The following is a 17,487-nucleotide window of genomic DNA, read 5'->3' on the forward strand; positions in this document are numbered from 1 at the left end:
TTTTTAATTCTTAGGGCTCCTACTGTGGCTTAGAGCTCTGCTTCCCTAGTTATTTACACCATCTCTCATCTCATCTGTCCTCCTTTGAATTCATCTTCTACACCAGTTCTTTTTCTAAAACAGAGATTTGATCCTAACTTTTATTAACCTAAAAACCTGGAGTGATTTTTTGCTGCCTGAAAAAGGTGGAAAATCTATAGCCTGGTGCTTGAGGTGCTCCACAGGTGGCTGTCATTCTAGCTCATTTCTCCTTGTGATCTCCTAGATACAGGTGCAGTGGTCCATGCATCCTCTGTGCATCCCTTCTGTTTCCCCTCTGTTTAGAGATCTGCTGTTTACCCAGTGTGCAATGTTCTTTCTGTCTCTGCTCTTCCCTCCTGTCACCATCTCTTCTACCCAGGTCAGATGGAAAACCAGGTCAGAATATCAGAAGCCAGTTATTTTTGCCTTAAATTCTTTCTGCTTCAGTTTCCTCAAGGGTGAAATGAGGAGCTTGAAGTAAATGATCTCTAAGATTTCTTCACCTTTAAATTTTATCCTTTAAATGCCATGCCTTCATGAAGCCTCCCCAACTCTTCTAGGAGAATAAATATTTCCTTCCTTTGTGCCCCTCAGTGCCTTATTTGTTTTAATTTTCACGCTTACTTCTTACATCGTAGTGGTTATGTACGCTTACCACGATCTCCCCTTCCTCTAATAGGGAGGAAGCTCCTTGAGTTCAGCCAAGAATGTTTGACTCAGATCTGCTTCTCTCCCACCCCACCTTCCCCTAGCCTCGCTTACAAAAAGGTGCTCCGTGACAGTGTGGAATAGAGGATGGAGCACCCTGGGCAAGTATTCTCCTGAAATGCTGTGTCTGTATGGTCCATGCATTGTGGAAGACATACTGTCCATGGAGAATGAGATGATGGATTGAACGCATGATATTTGTGTGTGTGTGTGTGTGTGTGTGTGTGTGTGTGTGTGTGTGTGTGTGATTGTTGTAGCCAGGTGGCATTCTGTTAACATGTAACACTATAAAATATGTGTTCTCTCTATAAGATGTTTGGAAGTAATTAGGTGGTCTGTGAAACATAATCGTTACTATTTTCTTCCTCCATTAACATCCCCCAGAGACTTGAGCTGTCTCATGTCTTAATTGAGATATTTGGGCCTTTAAGATACAAGATAGTGAGTAGTTTCTATATATATATATTCATATATATAGAATATATATGAATATATATGAATATATATATATATATATATATAGAATATATATGAATATATATGAATATATATATATATATGAAATCTTTTTTTCTGGACTGTTTCCTCTTTGGAAGTGAAAGCATTCCTGATGATCTTCCATGCTCTTCCTAAAGGATGGATTTGCTCATGTGAGGACCTTCCTCAGTAACTTCTCCTTTTCCTAGAGAAGAATGATAAAATTCTTTTCTTGCCCTCATAGCCATCTCTGGTGCTTTATTTCTATTTTCATTTCACAATGTCCTCTTTTATGTACTCTGTTATCCAGACAGAATCAGTTCCTCATCATTTCCTTGCATTCCATAGCTCTCTTGTACTGCCTTCTGCCTGAAGTGCTTTCCTGTCTAGCACATTATTGCACACTTAATTTTACTCATACTTTTTTTTGAGACAGGGTCTTGCTGTATAGCTCAGGCTGGTCTAGAACTCTGGATTCTTCTGCCTCAGCCTTCTGAATGCTGGAATTACAGGTATGAACAACCACAGCGAGCTGAATTTTACTCATTCTTTAAGGTCCAGTTCCAATTCCATATCTGCCACTAAGCCTTCTTACATTTCTTTCTGCCACAAATCTGCTGTCTTCAGTCCTTATCTTCAGATTTGTCTTTTCTGTGTGCTATTTTTAGTTCTCGTGCTATCTGCTTTACCTGACTAGATGTTCCTAGGGGTGACATTTTGTGTCTGTGACATTTTGTGTCTGATCTATCTGAAACTCCCTGTAATTTCTCTAGTTCAATTCACATGTAGTCCATAGACACCAGTAATGAATGAATTTCTGTGAATCAGTCTTACATAATGTATAGAGGTATCAATGAGTAATGCAGCTGCCCTATCTTGCTGTTACGCAGTCGCTTCTTAATCTCAAGTGTCTGAGCTTTAATCATGGAATCTAACAATGTGCCCAAGGGAAGATTGAGGTCTGAAACATTGAATGATGTTGAAGAGAACAGTTGCGTTTGAAATTATAATGTGTTTAGCGTATTTCACCATATGCTCAAACCTGTCATGTCTTTTAGATTATGTATATTGTTATTTCAGTCCACTATATCTAAAAGGAAATGCTAAGTGTTCATAAATGTGTTTAATGTTGAATTTTACTTTTTTTGACAGTGACATTGTATTTTTCCCCTTTGCGTCTATTTGTGTATGCTTTTATTTTCCCTGAGCCACTGACTTTGTGCTTTGTGCTTATTTTATGTTGCAGATTAATATCCTTTCAAGAATTTGTAGCGTTTGAATCTGTCCTGTGTGCCCCTGATGCTTTGTTTATGGTGGCCTTTCAGCTGTTTGACAAAGCTGGCAAAGGAGAAGTTACTTTTGGTAAGAAGTGTGCACGTGTGCACATCTGTGTAAGGGTGGACTGGTGTGAGCATTTCTCTTTCAGGATTGAAATGAAGTATGTGGACATTCTTTTAAGAAGTTAACATATTCTTTTTAACAAAGACAAGGTGGTGTTTGGGACTCTGGTTCAAGTGTTTTCCTCTAAAAAATAAGTACCTGTCTTAGTAGTTTTGTTACTCTGGTTTAGTTTCAAGGTGGGTGACAATATACCATGGCTCTTTACAGAGTCACAGAATGTGACAGCCAGATAGCACTTCTGTTCCTTCCTCTGGTATCAGTAGTGATTTCCATTGAGAGATGGAGGAAGTTCCTAAACTGCCCACCATCAGCACTTACACATGTACCTAGCACTTCCTGTCCTCGCTTGTACTCAGTTTGCTGTTAGAGAGACAGCACATGATGGTACAGAGTGACACAGGAAGGACCTCATTCTTCAAAACAGTTTGTCCTCCTGTCACTGGAGGGCAGTACCTGTGTCACTGTCTATATTTTGAAAGACAGAACTACCTTCATGATATTAGCTGGAAAACTTCAGAAAACCCTGAAGTCTTTTAAGTACTTTCTTCTAAGAAAGGGAAGACTGGGAAGTGGTGGGGCAGTGGTGGGTTCCTCTTGAAAAGAAGCTGGCTAATGAACATAGATGTGTCAGAAAGTACCGTGTTTCCCTTGGACTAGTGGTGCTCAGCACAAAGTGTCTCTGTACCTGAACCTAAGATACTGTTTCCCTTGAAGAATTCTGGAACCCTTTGCACATCTAGATTATGCTGTTGGGGGAAACAGCTAATGGCCCATTTTAAATGTCTTCATTCATAGTTTCCAATTTGTTCAGACAGACCTCTTAGACTTATCCTATTTGAAGTATTATGGGAAATACACAGATGTGGGACAAATACAAATGGTAAAACAGAGCATAGGTTCTGAAATCATAGACTCAGCAGCTTCCAGCTCTGCCACTTTTGTTTGTGAGCCAAGTTAATTATCACTCTAAGACTCATTTCCTTATCAAAAATGAAGACAGTAACTACATAAAGCATATGTAGGATAGTATAATAGATTCATTGTATCAGCCTTGTCTCTTAACCCCATTCTTCCATGCTCATTTGACATGATGGAGTTATTCCAGGTGAGATCAGCTAGGACAAGGGCAGAAAATTTTGTGCTTGTTTCTAGAAGCTCAGATACTTTTCATTTACACTTCACAAGGATTTTTTTTTTAATATTGAAAGCTCTTTAGATTAACTGTAGTTTATTTCTATCACCTACAATTAAAAAAATGTCCCATTAATGGGTTAGGGATGTAGCTCAGTGGTGGACTTGCCTAGCATGACAAGACCCTACATTTATCCCTAGTACTGAAAAAAAAAATTCTCGCTAAAAGTTTAAGTAATCAGTGAGCAACTAGCTCATGGTGGCGTGGAAGCCAGTTTGATGAAGAAGATATGATAGTGTTACCTATCAGCACAAGGATGCTGCTTCTTAGCCTCTTATCTTGCTTTTTCCACAAGTCTGGATAGGAGGAGCGGGAGGAAGTTGAGCTGGGGATGAAAGGACTTCACATGTTTTCCTGGATACTGATCCATTTTCCCTTCATGGGGACAAAGTGTCAAGGGATATTGGTGGCACCAGCCATACTGTGGTGCCCTGGTGGAGGAAGGATGCAGACCTTTAGCAGTGCAGGGAAAGGTATGATGTGTATGTTAGTGTGATACAAAGGACAGGTGGAGAAGCAGGCTGTAGGAGACGAGTTGTGTGTAAATTTACAACACACAGTGGCATGAGAAGCTTCTCTCATTTGCTTACAAGCTGTTTATTGAAGGACAGATTATTTTAACTTTCCAAACATAATTCCTTCATCTGTAAAGTTGACATAGTATCTACCTTACAGGACAGCTATGTTCACAGATTTACTACATACAAAGGTACTGTCTGGGAAAGAAAGGCCTTTACAAAAGTATTAACTCTGAAAGAAACAGCCTGAGAAAAGAAAGAATTCCCCTTATTTATTTGTTTTCTTTAGTCATTTTTTTTTTTGTTCTTCGATAAGCCCTCTCAACTTGCAGGTTAGCCTCTGGCTTGTTCACCAGTAGTTTGCTAACCATCTGCTCTATGTTGAACACTGTTCCATCTCAAAGCATAAGAGCTTGGAAGCCCTAGTTTTAAAGATCCGATGTTCTGGTTATGTTACCAGTTGTGTGTGACCATTGTAGAAGAGTGCTCAGCCTCTCATCAGTACTCTGTCTTCCATTGGTAATTTATTGTAGGGTTTTACTGTATGTATGTCTGCATATATTGTGATAGCCACACAGGACCTTCACCCTCTGGATGTTTTAAAAGATCATCTCAGTATTCTGTTTAGGATTAAACTGAAAGAGAAATGTATACTACCCAAATGACCGTTGAGTTGCAAATTTTACAGCTGACTTCTAACATTTTTTCGTACAGTAAGGTAAATCATCAAATATAGTGAATGTAACAGTTTTGCCCAAGGAAACAAAATTACACAGGGGCTGTGGCAGCCTGAAGTCTTTTGGCAGCAGGTACCTTTAGAAGAAGCTAGTCATGCTTTCCAGGAAACTCATCTAAGAGTAAAAGAAATCAAAAATCAAATAATAACAGCAAAAGTAGCATTGGATAGTAAAAGAAGACTTAACTAGTCAGAGTCACTACTAGACTCATAAACCCTAACTGTTCAGATTGAAAATTTACATCTATAAACTGGCTGTCTGCACATTTGAGGCTATTTTGAGAAAAAGGGTCTTGTAAGTTCTGTGTTCAAGAATGGCTTTTTGTACACTCCATGTAAGCATGGAGTGGCAAGAGAGGAGGGACTCCCCTTTTTCTTCCAGATGGGCTCAGCCAACTGTGGTGATAACGGGGCAAGCATTGTTTTCATGCTGGACTGATGGTCACACTGTGTTGAGGGGCCTTCCCCTGGGTTGTAGGGAATGCTGGCCAGTGGCCTTAGATCCCCTTTGTCCCTTCAACCTTGCATTTCATCCAGGCTGGGAACAATTACACTCTTTATTTGCTTACTTATTGGATTTCCATGGAAGAGTTTTTTTGAAACAGGGCTTCATAGCCAATCTCGATGTGCACCAGTGTTGGTCAACAAGCCAGCAGTGTTCCCGTTCCCACTAACAGTGATGCTGATATATTCTAAACAAAAATCAGATGCAAGAGAGGCAGATAACCAAGTGTTACATATCCGTGAAACTTTGCCTTGTTTCTCAGAGGCCTTGTTTACATTTACATATTTTCATGTCTGGATCTTTCTCTGTGTTTGCTACAGTGAAAAGATCTTGATTAAGCCAATTTTGTCCCTTTGATTTCCAGTTCATTATACTCCCATTTCTTCTGAGGGAAAACTTAACTCCAATGTACTTGCTCTCACCATGTTTCCTTTTTTTCTTTTCTTTCTCTTCTCTTTTTTAAATTTTATTTGGCACTGCTGGGGTTACAACCAAATTATGGAATCAGCATAGGTGCCCATTAGTGGTTGAATGGTAAAGAATAAATGGAAGTTTTATTTTGCCATCAAGGGGAATGAAATTATGTCATTTGTTGTGTGGGTATGGGGTCAGGTCAATGAGTGATGTCATGGAAAGAGAACTTGGGACCCAGTCTCTGTCTAGGTCAATGAACAGTGAACATACCATTGGATTGACCCTCCATCTCTCAGCTGAGTTTTGATGTTTTTTGACACCTTTACCAAATACCTATTCTGTATAAGGTCCTATGCTAGAATTTGCCAATATCCAAAGGTAAGGAAGACCCAGGCTAGTCTTTGAGGGAGGTAAACATCTTTGTGGGACATAAAGGAAGTTAATGAAATATGGCAAGACTCATACATAAGTGTAATATTCAGAATGGGCTTGGGTGTGGGGCTAGAAGAGGGTTTGAATTATAACAGACCATGTGAGTAGAGGATTAGTTAAGGTGGAGAAGGTATGGAGGTAGGGGAAAGAGGATTATTTCAGGGCCTCATAGAAGTTCATTTGATGGGAACTTAGGGAAGAGGGCAAGAAAAATTGTAACTGTACAATTGCTATTGCAAAAAATTGAGGCTTCTATTGATGATGACTTGAAGATGTAGGGAAAGACCTTCATTACCTAATTCTTCCATTTGTTTAATAAATGTATTCAATAATGCAATAAATTAATTCAGCACATATATTGAGTAACTGTTGTGTGCAAGTCTGTTCTAGTCACTTGAAATACTTGAGTAAACAATTTTTTTCCTTTCTCATGTAACATAGATAGATTCTAGCAGGTGAGACAAAATAAACAGATGTAATTAATAAGTAAGTTATAGTGTTTTGATGCTAGGAGATAAAGGTCTATGAGAAAAACATAGTTAGAACATTGTAAGAAGGCTCAAGAGTACTGGATGGGATTCTCTCTTGGCTAGGGTGTTCAGAATTGACTTCATTCAGCAAGTAGCTTTTGAGCATATATTTTAAACAAGTGAAATAAAAGACCAAAAATGTTGGTAAAGATGTGGAGAAACTGGAACTCTTGTACACTGTTAGTGGGAATACAAATTGTGCAGCCAGTATGGAAAGCAGAAGTTCCTAAAAACAAACAAGAAAACCTACCATATGCTGTATTCATTTCTAGGGATTTATCCAAAACATTGAAATTATGGTCTCAAAGAGATATTAACATTCTCATATTCATTGCACTAACATTCACAGTAGTCAAAATATGGAAATGATCTGAATGAATGAGCAGATAAACAAAATGTGCATACATATACAATGGAATATTTTTTGTTTATCAAAAGAAATCCTCCTTTACACAATTTGGATGAACCACAAGGACATTATACTAAGTGAAATAAGCCAAACACAGAAGGACAAATACTGCATAATTCTACTTACATGTATTATCTCAAGTCATAAAACTGAAGAGTGGTAGCTACCAGGGATAGGAGAAATGGGGAGTTACTAATGCACAGAAAGTTTCAGCTAAAGGAGATGTATAAGTTCCAGAGATCTGTTGCACAACATTGTACCTGTAGTTAATGATGCTATATGTACATTTACAAATCTATTGCATAGGTCTCATGTTTAGTGTCCTTATTCCAATCAAAAAATTTTTGAAAAAGATGAGGAAATTGATCATATGGATTTGGGGTAGAAGAGGAAGAGACTTTTCCAGGAAGAACGAAAGTCATGGCTCAGGTTCTAAGAATGTAGTGTGCTTGGCATATTTGAGAAACAGCAAGGACTTGGACTTTGACAGTAAGTGTGTTGGAAAACTGTTGTAGGATTGCCTACAGAGGAGTGACATGATCTGGCTTATGTTTTAACAGGATCATTCTGACTATTGTGTTGCGAATAGAGGGGCAGGGTAAAAAGATAGAAGAGTGAGGAGGCTGTTGCTTTAATCCAGGTTAGAAATGGTGGTGACTGGGACCAGGGTGGGTTAGAGGTAGTGGTGGCAATGGGGTACGAGTAGTCAGTTTCTGGATATATTTTAAAGAGAGAATCACTAAGGTTCACTGATGGGTTGGATGTGTTGTATGTGAGAGAGACAGGGCCTGGTGGGGGGAGGAAAAAGGGAGAAAGAGAGACGGAGGGTGGGGAAGAAGAGGACAGCTGAGAAAAGGAAAAGGAAAAGGTACAAAGAAGAGAGGAAAGAGCCAAAAATGACTAAAGTTTAGCCAAATTCACTGGAAGGGTAGAGTTCTCAGGTGAGAGAGAGAAGACTGAGGCTTGCAGGAGGATGGGTAGGATGAGAAGAATAAGGACTCTCATTGGATAGTTTGTTGCCTATTGAATAGCTAGTGAAGATAGAGGCACTTAGGTACCTGAGTGTGGGGCTTGGGAGATAGATATTGGGATGTATATTAGTTACTTTTGCATCTCTGTGACAAAATACCTGACGTGAGCCACTTAAGGGAGGTTTTATTTTGACTCATGGTTTCAGAGGGTTTAGTTCATGGTTGCTTGGCAGAACATCATGGAGGCAGAGTGTGTGGTTTAGGAGGTTGTTTACCTGATAGCAGACAGGAAGCAGAGAGAGAAAGAGGAGGGGACGGGGGACCAGGTATGACCTCCAAAGGCACACCCCCAGCAATCTACTTCCTCCAACTAGGCCCTACCTCCTAAAGTTTCCAGAACTTCCCCAGATAGTGCCACCAGATGTTCAACACATCAGCCTGTGGGAACATTTCCTATTCAAACCATAACAGGAGGTTTCGGTGAATACATAGTCTTTAACACCATTGAACTAGATGAGACAAATGCATGAGTTATAGGTAAATCCTGAATGTTTACTGAGTCATAGGACTAGAGGTAGAGCAAGGAATAAGAGTAGAAACATTTTCTCCTTAAGGAGCTTGCCTTTTAGAGAGAAAGGCAGTAAAGGGGTGAAAAGTATATAATACCATGTCAGGTTATTCCATCTGAGGGTGTGTGGAAGGAATGGAGACTCTCTGAGAAGATGGAGAGGCATCATCTGCTATGCTCTGGGTTGTGTGCTTCAGGAAGGGTTGGCTTTTGGCCTCATGAAACATGCTGCAACAGCATTGGAGACCTGGACAGGAGTCATGCGAAAGGACCCTAACAGAACCATTCTAGAGAATGAATCAATATGGCCCGGCTCCTCGGGGATGAGAGAGGGAGCAGAAGAAACAAAGAAGGTCCAGGCGGTAACTCCTGGTTTTGTTCTGCTCTCAAGATGTGATTTCACATAATCTCACAAGGGCCACATTTTTTAGCTTTAAATTTATTGACCATTTGCTACTTAATAGTCCTGAGCTAAATGTTTTATATGTAATTTATTATTCTCCTAGGAGGTGCATCATAGTTCTTGTTTTTCTCAAAAGAAAGTGGGCACGAGGAGGAAAAGTACCTTGGCCTCATCACCATCCCTGTAATACAGCCAAGGAAACCTCCTGCTCTGGGGCTGTCACTGTGTGATGCTGTGTTACTGTGGTAGTGGTCACACTGTGTCTGATGTGGCAGTCCTTTCATAGTCTAGGTAGCTGGCCTACAACGGTTTCAGTCTGTTCCAGATATTAGCAGGATTTAATATTTTTTCATGAAGAGGAACAGTAAGTAAATGCATTAATTAAGATTTTGTTTCACTGTGGTGGGAAGTGATTATAAGGAGGAAGTGATTACAAGTAAGAATTAGAGTTCTCAGCATCCATAGAAAATACCCTTGGTCACAGGGATGTGTAGATCATTTGTTAGAAGTATGTGATGTGGGCTGGGCCAAGAAAAGCTATATGTTTTTAGTGGGAACAGAATTCTAGTGGCAGGTATAACCACAGGTTAGGTGAGAAAGGTGAGGAAATGGTCTTGGCAAAGATGGAGGTTGAGGAGGCCTTTGACTGAGGGGTGCTGCTCTAGAGATGTGAGTGAGCTCTTGGGGAAGGAGGAGCACCAACCTGAAGGCACTGAGCAAGAGTTCTTATTTCATAGGGGAGGCAATTGGGAGCCAATGCAGGTTCTTTGGAAGACAAGACAGGATCAGGACAGTGCTTGGCAGATTGTTGAGTAGATTGGATTGGGGCAAAGCCAGAGGCACACAAGCATGTGACCATTGTTGGTTTCATGGTTTCTTTGTTGCAAGATAATCATCTCATTTTGTGAGTGGAGGAACTAAAAGTCATCCTTTGAAAGGACTTACTTGGTGTTAGTGGGTTGAGGCAGATATTTTTAAGTGATAATTTCCCAGAGATTTTAATTTTATTTCATGATGTTGAGGGAGCAAAGCATTTATTGTGGTTTTTTTTTTTTTGGGGGGGGGATCAAACCCAGGTCCTCACATTTGCAATGTTATGCAAGTGCTTTACTGTTGTGCTACATCTAAAAGCTCCTTTGTGGACTTTTAGAAAGAGAGAGAAAGGGAGAGGGGGGATGTACTTGTGTGTGTGGGGGGGGAAGGTATGTGTATTTAATAAAACTGTTTTCTGAGGTTTGACATGGGCACTAGTGGTCAGCTAATTTAAGACAGTACCTATTCCTATTTACTGATACTTCATCAGTTGTTGTATCTGCATTTAGCCATACTAGCAGCCTAGCTCAGTAGCCATGGTGGATTTGAATCATACTTTTGTCTAGTGGAGCACTTGAAAATTCAATGTTTTCTATGCCACAGCAATTCCTTGGGTTAAAATCTAAAATTTTTATATGCATAGGCTATTACATGTTTTTCTTTTCCTTTAACTTACCCTTTTCATTACACTGAGCAAAATTTCATGCAGCATGTTTTATGTCCAATTTTAAAGTTATTCTTAGTTCTGACTGTAACCCAGGTTCATTATCCAAGTCCTGGTAGTAGTGATGGTGTGTGTTGGGGAGGATGTCTGTACTTTTCAATTGAATGCTCAGTATGGGAGGTTTCAATGATGAGGGTCTGGATACATGTCAGAGAGTCCATCAATGGTCACAATTGTCAGTAATAGTTTGTCTAAATGAGCATTTTTTAAAAAGCAAATCTCAAAAGGGTCAGTGACCTGCCAAAGATAAGTACTTTTTTTTTCTTGGTGGTACTGGGGATTGAACTCATGGCCTTGGTCTTGCAAGGCAAGTGCTCTACTACTTTTTATAGAGGGCCACTTGAGCTAGTGAACAAACATTTAAGACATTTTTAGCATTGCCATTAAAAACATTGCTTGTAGAACAGTTTATGTATGGCTCAAAAATTAAATGACTGCCAGTATTTGGATGCTTTTTGATTTGAGATATATAAAGTAAAATGTTTGTAACATAAACAGATTTGAAAAGGCATTTTTCAATGTAGAAAAGTTAATGCGTTATAAGGAATACATCCATTTGGCTGGCTCTGGAAGTAGTAGAACCTCTGGTTCTGATTTCCATGCATCTGGAATGGAAGATCTGCTCTGCACCTTCTGTCCAGGTTCTGTCAGTTTGCCTGGAGTCCAAAAGAAACTAATCTGTTCTTGCCCTTCTATTGGAAATAATTGTGACTGTTTGCCCTGTTATTTTTGCATTGAAAGGTATTATTTAGTTACTTTAGAGAAGTGTTTCCTATTTGTGTTAATAAGTGTAGTGTGAAAAGGGCTCTCCTATTAGAAAATCTTAAAGCCTAAAACTTTTTGTCTGAGAAGTCCTGCAGAAAAAAAATATTTAACTTTGTTTAAACTAGCATTTAGCAATCTTATTTTGAACAAGGTCTCTCTGTGTTTGTGTCACACTATGCAAGTCTCACAGAACTAAAGTGATTTCTAAACTAGTTAATTCTGAACTCTAAGCTGTTTCTTTTCAGCTAGTTGATTCTCTAACATGGATGCTGTTGTGTTGGAAGGATGCCTTCTGGGTTCACGGTAGATTCTGTCCATGACTACCTGCTGTGATGAAAGTGAAATTGGTGTGCTTTGGGAAAACAGGCAGGCTAGATGACATGAGGAAATATGTGGAAACCGCCCACTTTAGTCACTTACATTCCACTTGTAGAAAGTGATGAGAGCTAACAGTATGGAAACGAGTTTTGAAGGTAAGCATTTAGATTTAATATTGAATATAAAAGGCTAGAGGATTGTCAGTATTGGAATAGAGAACAGCAAACTTTAGCCATAATTTTTCAAGCTTCCTGCAAAGAAAGAGCATTCATTATTATCTTTTAAAGACAATTGGAAAACAAAATAATTTAAATTATAGCCCAGGGGAAAAATGATTGAGTTAGAAGGAACATTATTTGGAGAAAGTTCTTTGCTAATAGTGATTTAATTTGTAATTTCACATAAGTTATGAGTCACTTTGATTAAAGAAACTTATTGCCGTTCAGTAGATTTTATTTTAAAGCAGAATATCTAAGTATGTTTTCTTAGAAGAAGTCCAAATGGGAACAGTGTGAGTTTTGAAAGTCAGTTCCTCAACATTGATAACAATTGTGCTTGAGTACTGAGTGTCTTGTCGGAGATCCTAGATACTGTTCAGAAGCTGTTCCAGTTCATTGGGTCAAAAATCCACTATTTACGAAAAGCTAAATACGGATTTGCACGATTGACCATAATGGCTTCAATTTTGAAAGATAGTGGTATCAAAGAGCACTTCCAGTTGGTGGGATAATTTGAGAATTGTCCATGCTCAAACGGCTAAAATATTGTACTTTTTGCTACTTCATCACCCCATTTTAAAAATAGGGAGAAAAAAAAAAAAGGCAGGCCTGTTGAGAAGGTGGAAGAATGTCAATCGGAGAGTAAATTACAATAGCCATGTGAAAGCACTCCTTAGTTAACTACTGACTGAAGGTTAACCGTTCTCTAGAAGGCTGTCATGGTGTAGAGAGTCTGGCCTGGGGGCTTCTGCCCTGTGTATGTGTGCACATGTGTGAGCCGAATGAAGGGCAAGGATAGTTGTTCATAAGGAAGAAGGTGTAGAGAACAGAAAGCTGCTAACATTAAATCCTGAAACTTGAAGCCCTGGGAAAATTTGACTATTTTAAACTGTACAGCTCATTTAAAAATAGTAAAATTATACCATTATTCTTTCAGTATGAGAGAGAGATAAAAATACAGTTTTTCTAAATTGGAAAATTTGCTGTAATCTTGCTACTAATGACTGATTTCTTCCAACAGTTGCAAGGCAGTTTTTGCTCTGATAGGTTGATAAAGGAAACAAAATCAAGAACATATTGGAAGTTCTCAGAGAAAATTACAGTTTAGGTATATGTTGGGGGTGGATAGTTAGACATTTTAATTGAAATAAAACAGTTTCATACTAATATGGGATCGCTGTGGGTGTACATTTGTAGTACATCTGCTCTTGAAGCATTTAAGTAGGGTTAAATGTATGTTAATGCTTTTGTAAGAAAATTATTTTTGATAACATCCGTCTAAGGAAACTAGCTTAGGAAATTGCTTTTTTAAACAATATAGATATTATGCTTGCATTTACAGGATGAATTAGGATTCTTCGTACTGCTTTAAGAATTTCAAAGCTTTGGAGTTTTTGGGTTGTATCCTCAGTGGTGATGAAAGTTAACAATAATCAACGCAACAGATGATTAAAGCAAGTCCATCTGGAAAGTGACCACAGTCTGCTCTAGGCCTCCAAACACCATTTTTACTGACATGCTTTTGATGTGATGAAAGGCTGCTAATGATTCATTCTACTCAATTAAAAATACTTTTTTTATCAAACAGATTGAAAACCTCTCAGCCTTTCTGCTGTTGATTTAGTTAGTGCATGTGATAGGTGATTAATATCTTATGCTAACTAAGTATGTCCTGGCCGTTAACTTTTTTCTTCTTGAAAACCAACCTTCACTCTGATGACTTAGGTGATGTATTGAGATCTGTAGATTCATAGGATTTTAGAATCCTAAAATGAAGATTCTTATCAATGAGGCAGACCATAGATTGTCATTGTAATAGCATGGGGGTGTTGGTTGTAACTGTGGACTCTCTGGCTCCATCTTAAATTTGCTAATTCAGAATCTTTGTGCATGGGCTTGGAAAGTATGTTTTAAATAAGCTTCCCAAGTTGAATATACTCCATTTGAATGATGGCTGCTGTAGTTTATTGCTTTTTTTCATGCACAGGGGAACAGGTCCAGAGGGGGATAGGTGACTGGTTTCATAGAAATCACAACTTTGTCTTTAGGGCACTAGAAGGGTAGTGTTCTTTCTAGGATGCCACGTGACCGTCAATCTGGGTAACTCCATCCCTCCCTAAGTATAGATCTGTAAGAGTCGCAGATTAGCCTTAATTCTTAATACACCAACATCACATATGACTTCAGTATAATACACTTCTCAGCTTGACTGTGTGTGTACTTACTTCTTGAAATATACTTATCACCATTGCACCTACATGTTCAGAATAATAATAAAAAAGTTTACAGGGCCTTATAGAGAACTCAATTTTAATGTGAAGTACTTATGCTGCGCTTACTCGTTTTAATGGCACCCATTTTCTTCCTAGAACTTCCTTGAGCAAGTCTGAATTGAAGCCAGAATACTTCTTTCCTCTTCAGACCCTTAACTGTGATTAATATAAAAAGGCACTTGTCAAAAGGGTTTGAAATGGCAACCTTGATATTGGAGCATGTGGCAGTAGATAGGTCTGCATCCACTTACTCCATTATGTTATTTAACTTGCGAATTCAACAATTTGTCTTTTGCTCCCTGCTTAAAAGACATGGCCATATAAGCTGTTGTTAACCATACCAGCAGGGTAGAATATTATGTCTTTTAGGGCAAAAACACAACTTTCTTTGAGGATTTAGCTTAGAAAAAGCACAGAAGCTGTTCAGAGATAAAGTGGAGCCATTCAGCAGTTCTCTCCTTGCCTCCCAGAGGGGTTACTTTTGTGTTTAACAGAATCATCCTTTTTGTGTTTATTGTATTAATAGAAGTTTTAGAATCCATGAGAGAGATATTATGGTTCAGTGTTTGAAATAATATAGCTTGATGAATCTTTTTTATTTTAATGGGAACTCGTTTTCATTGATTTGCAGCTTCGAAAAGTGAATCTTTTAAACATTAAAGTGCATTAATTTAGTTATTCTGTATGGGAACAAAAATGTAGAAAGTTAGAATTTGCATAAGTGAAGACCTTGATGATTTCAGATTATAGTGTGGTGGAGGTTAAGGAATAAGAGCCCATAGAATTTGTAAAAACAAATTCAGTCTAACCACTTAATGGCATGTGCAAGTAATTTGCCAATTAAATATTTCTACTATCCGAAAGATCTTCAAAGTAAAGAGTGGATGTTCTTAATCTTTCCTAATTTCATACTTTAAGAAACATAATAGAAAATTACTTAGTTTTTGATCACTTTCATTCAGAAATTTAGTATATGAGCACAGTGAAGGGTAGATTTTAAATATTTGAGGAAAATTACTGTCATTTGGAAGATGTATAAACTCTGATATTTCCAAATCATACTGTGCCTGATTTTTTTGCATCATTTGTAAATATTTGGTGCCTAAATAATAATTTTTGATATAATTAAGACTTTAGATTTTAGAGTTTTACCATCTTACTGCTCACCTACCACACATTGAACATTGTACTAGGCATACTTAGACTCCAGAATAACCCTCTGAGATAGCTAGTTCATTCCAATTGAAAGATTGAGAACACTGAGTCATAGTAAATAATTTGCCTAGTGCTTAACTCATTAGTAAGAGGTAAATCTCTCATTTACCCGGGTTTTTTTTGGAGCCAGCTTTATTGAGATACAATTCCACTATTTACTTATTAAAACTGTGTGGTCCGGAGATTTTTAGTACATTCACAGATTTATGCACCACTTTTGATTTTAGAACATCTTCATCAGTCTGGCAATGAACGCTCCATACCTTAACAATCACACTTCCCTTAACATCACACTCCCCACTTTGCCTTGTCCCTCCAGTACGAGGCAACCACTAGTCTACTTTCTGTCTGTGTGAATTTGTCCATTCTCAGCATTGCATATGAATCATAGGATATGTGGTGTATTGTGACAGATATTTTAATGTAATATTTTACAGTTCATCCATGTATTAGCATTCTTGTTATTCCTTTCTTATTGTTACTGGTTTCTTATTGATGGATGACTTGAGTTTAACATGTTTTGCTTAATACATCCATCAATTAATGAGTGTATTGGTTGTTTCACCTTTGGTTATTATGGATAATGTTGCTATGATCATTCCTGTGCGCATTTTTATATGGATGTTTTTTCATTTTCATGAATATATACTTGAGAATAAAATTAATAGGTCATATGATAACTCTTTTTTATTAGCATATTATAGTTGTACAGAGGGAGACATTATAACATTTACGTATATGCTTACGCTATATCTTAGTTAGATTCATCCCTCCATCTTTCTCTGCATTTAACTTTGTCTATGGCCGGACCACTCTGAATGCACCCGATCTCGTCTGCGTTTAGCTTTTTGAAGACGTGACTGACTGTTTTCCAAAGTGGCTCTACCATTTTATGTTCCCAGCAGTAAGTGATGGGAAGTAATTGCTTCCCATCCTCACCAACACTTGTTATTATCTTTTGCTGTAGCCATTCTAGTTGGGTAAAGTGTTAACTTATTGTGGTTTTTATTTTCATCTTCCTGATGACTAGTGATATTAAGCATCGTTTCATCAACTTATTTGTCATTTTTGTACCTTTGGAAAAATGTCTCACGTATCCTTCACTCATTTCAAAATTGGATTATCTATTACCGAGCTGTGAGAATTGTTTGTATGTATTCTAGAGCATCTTATCAGATATGTGATTGTGAAATTTTTCTCATAGCCTGTAGGCTGTCTTTTTTACTTTCTTAATAGTGTTCTTTGAAGTACAAAACATTTTGAGGAAGTCCAGTTTGCCTATTTTTGTTGTTGTTGCTTCTGTTTTTGATGTCATATCTAATCAGCCATTTTCTAATCCAAGGCTACAAAAATCGAATCTGTATTTTCTTTATAATTTTCTTGAAAATAGGCTTTTTTTTTTTTTAGCTCTTACATTTAGTTGTTTGATCCATCTTCAGTTAATTTTTGCATACTGTATGAGATTAGGGCTCAACTTCATTCTTTGACATGTAGATATCCATTTGTCCCAGCACCAGTTTTTCAAAATAACTAGTCTTTTCATGTTGCATTATTTTAGGATTTTTGTTAAAAATCAGTTGACCAAAAATTTAAGGGTTTACTTATGGACTCTACTCTAACTTTAATTTTATCATTGGTCTATGGGTCTGTGCTATGCCAAACTACAGTTTGATTTTCTATAGCTTAGTAGTGACTTTGAAATCCACTTTTGTTGTTCAAGACTATTTTTGCTTCTCTGAATTCCTTGAATTTTTGTATGAATTTTGGGATCAGTTTGTCAGTTTCTGCAAAAAAGCTATCTGGGATTTTGGTATGGATTATAGTGAATCTTATGTCACTTTGGGGAGTATTATCATTGACTTTGCCATCTTAATAT

At 37.9% G+C, this 17,487-nt stretch overlaps 1 protein-coding gene across 6 annotated transcripts in view; it reads left to right on the forward strand.

The window, feature by feature from the left end:
• Slc25a13 (solute carrier family 25 member 13) overlaps window positions 1-17,487 on the forward strand; it is a 165,569-nt gene that overhangs the window by 56,659 nt on the left and 91,423 nt on the right. For 5 of the 6 annotated variants that reach the window (XM_074064714.1, XM_074064716.1, XM_074064713.1 and 2 more), the window contains one exon: window positions 2,453-2,568. The exons of the other annotated variant lie outside the window; for it this stretch is intronic. In XM_074064714.1, coding sequence (XP_073920815.1) covers window positions 2,453-2,568 — 116 coding nt within the window. The remainder of the gene's footprint in view (window positions 1-2,452; window positions 2,569-17,487) is intronic. 6 annotated transcript variants of the gene reach the window in all.

This window comes from Castor canadensis, chromosome 2, assembly GCF_047511655.1.
Source record: "Castor canadensis chromosome 2, mCasCan1.hap1v2, whole genome shotgun sequence".
In the NCBI taxonomy this organism is placed as follows: domain Eukaryota; kingdom Metazoa; phylum Chordata; class Mammalia; order Rodentia; family Castoridae; genus Castor; species Castor canadensis.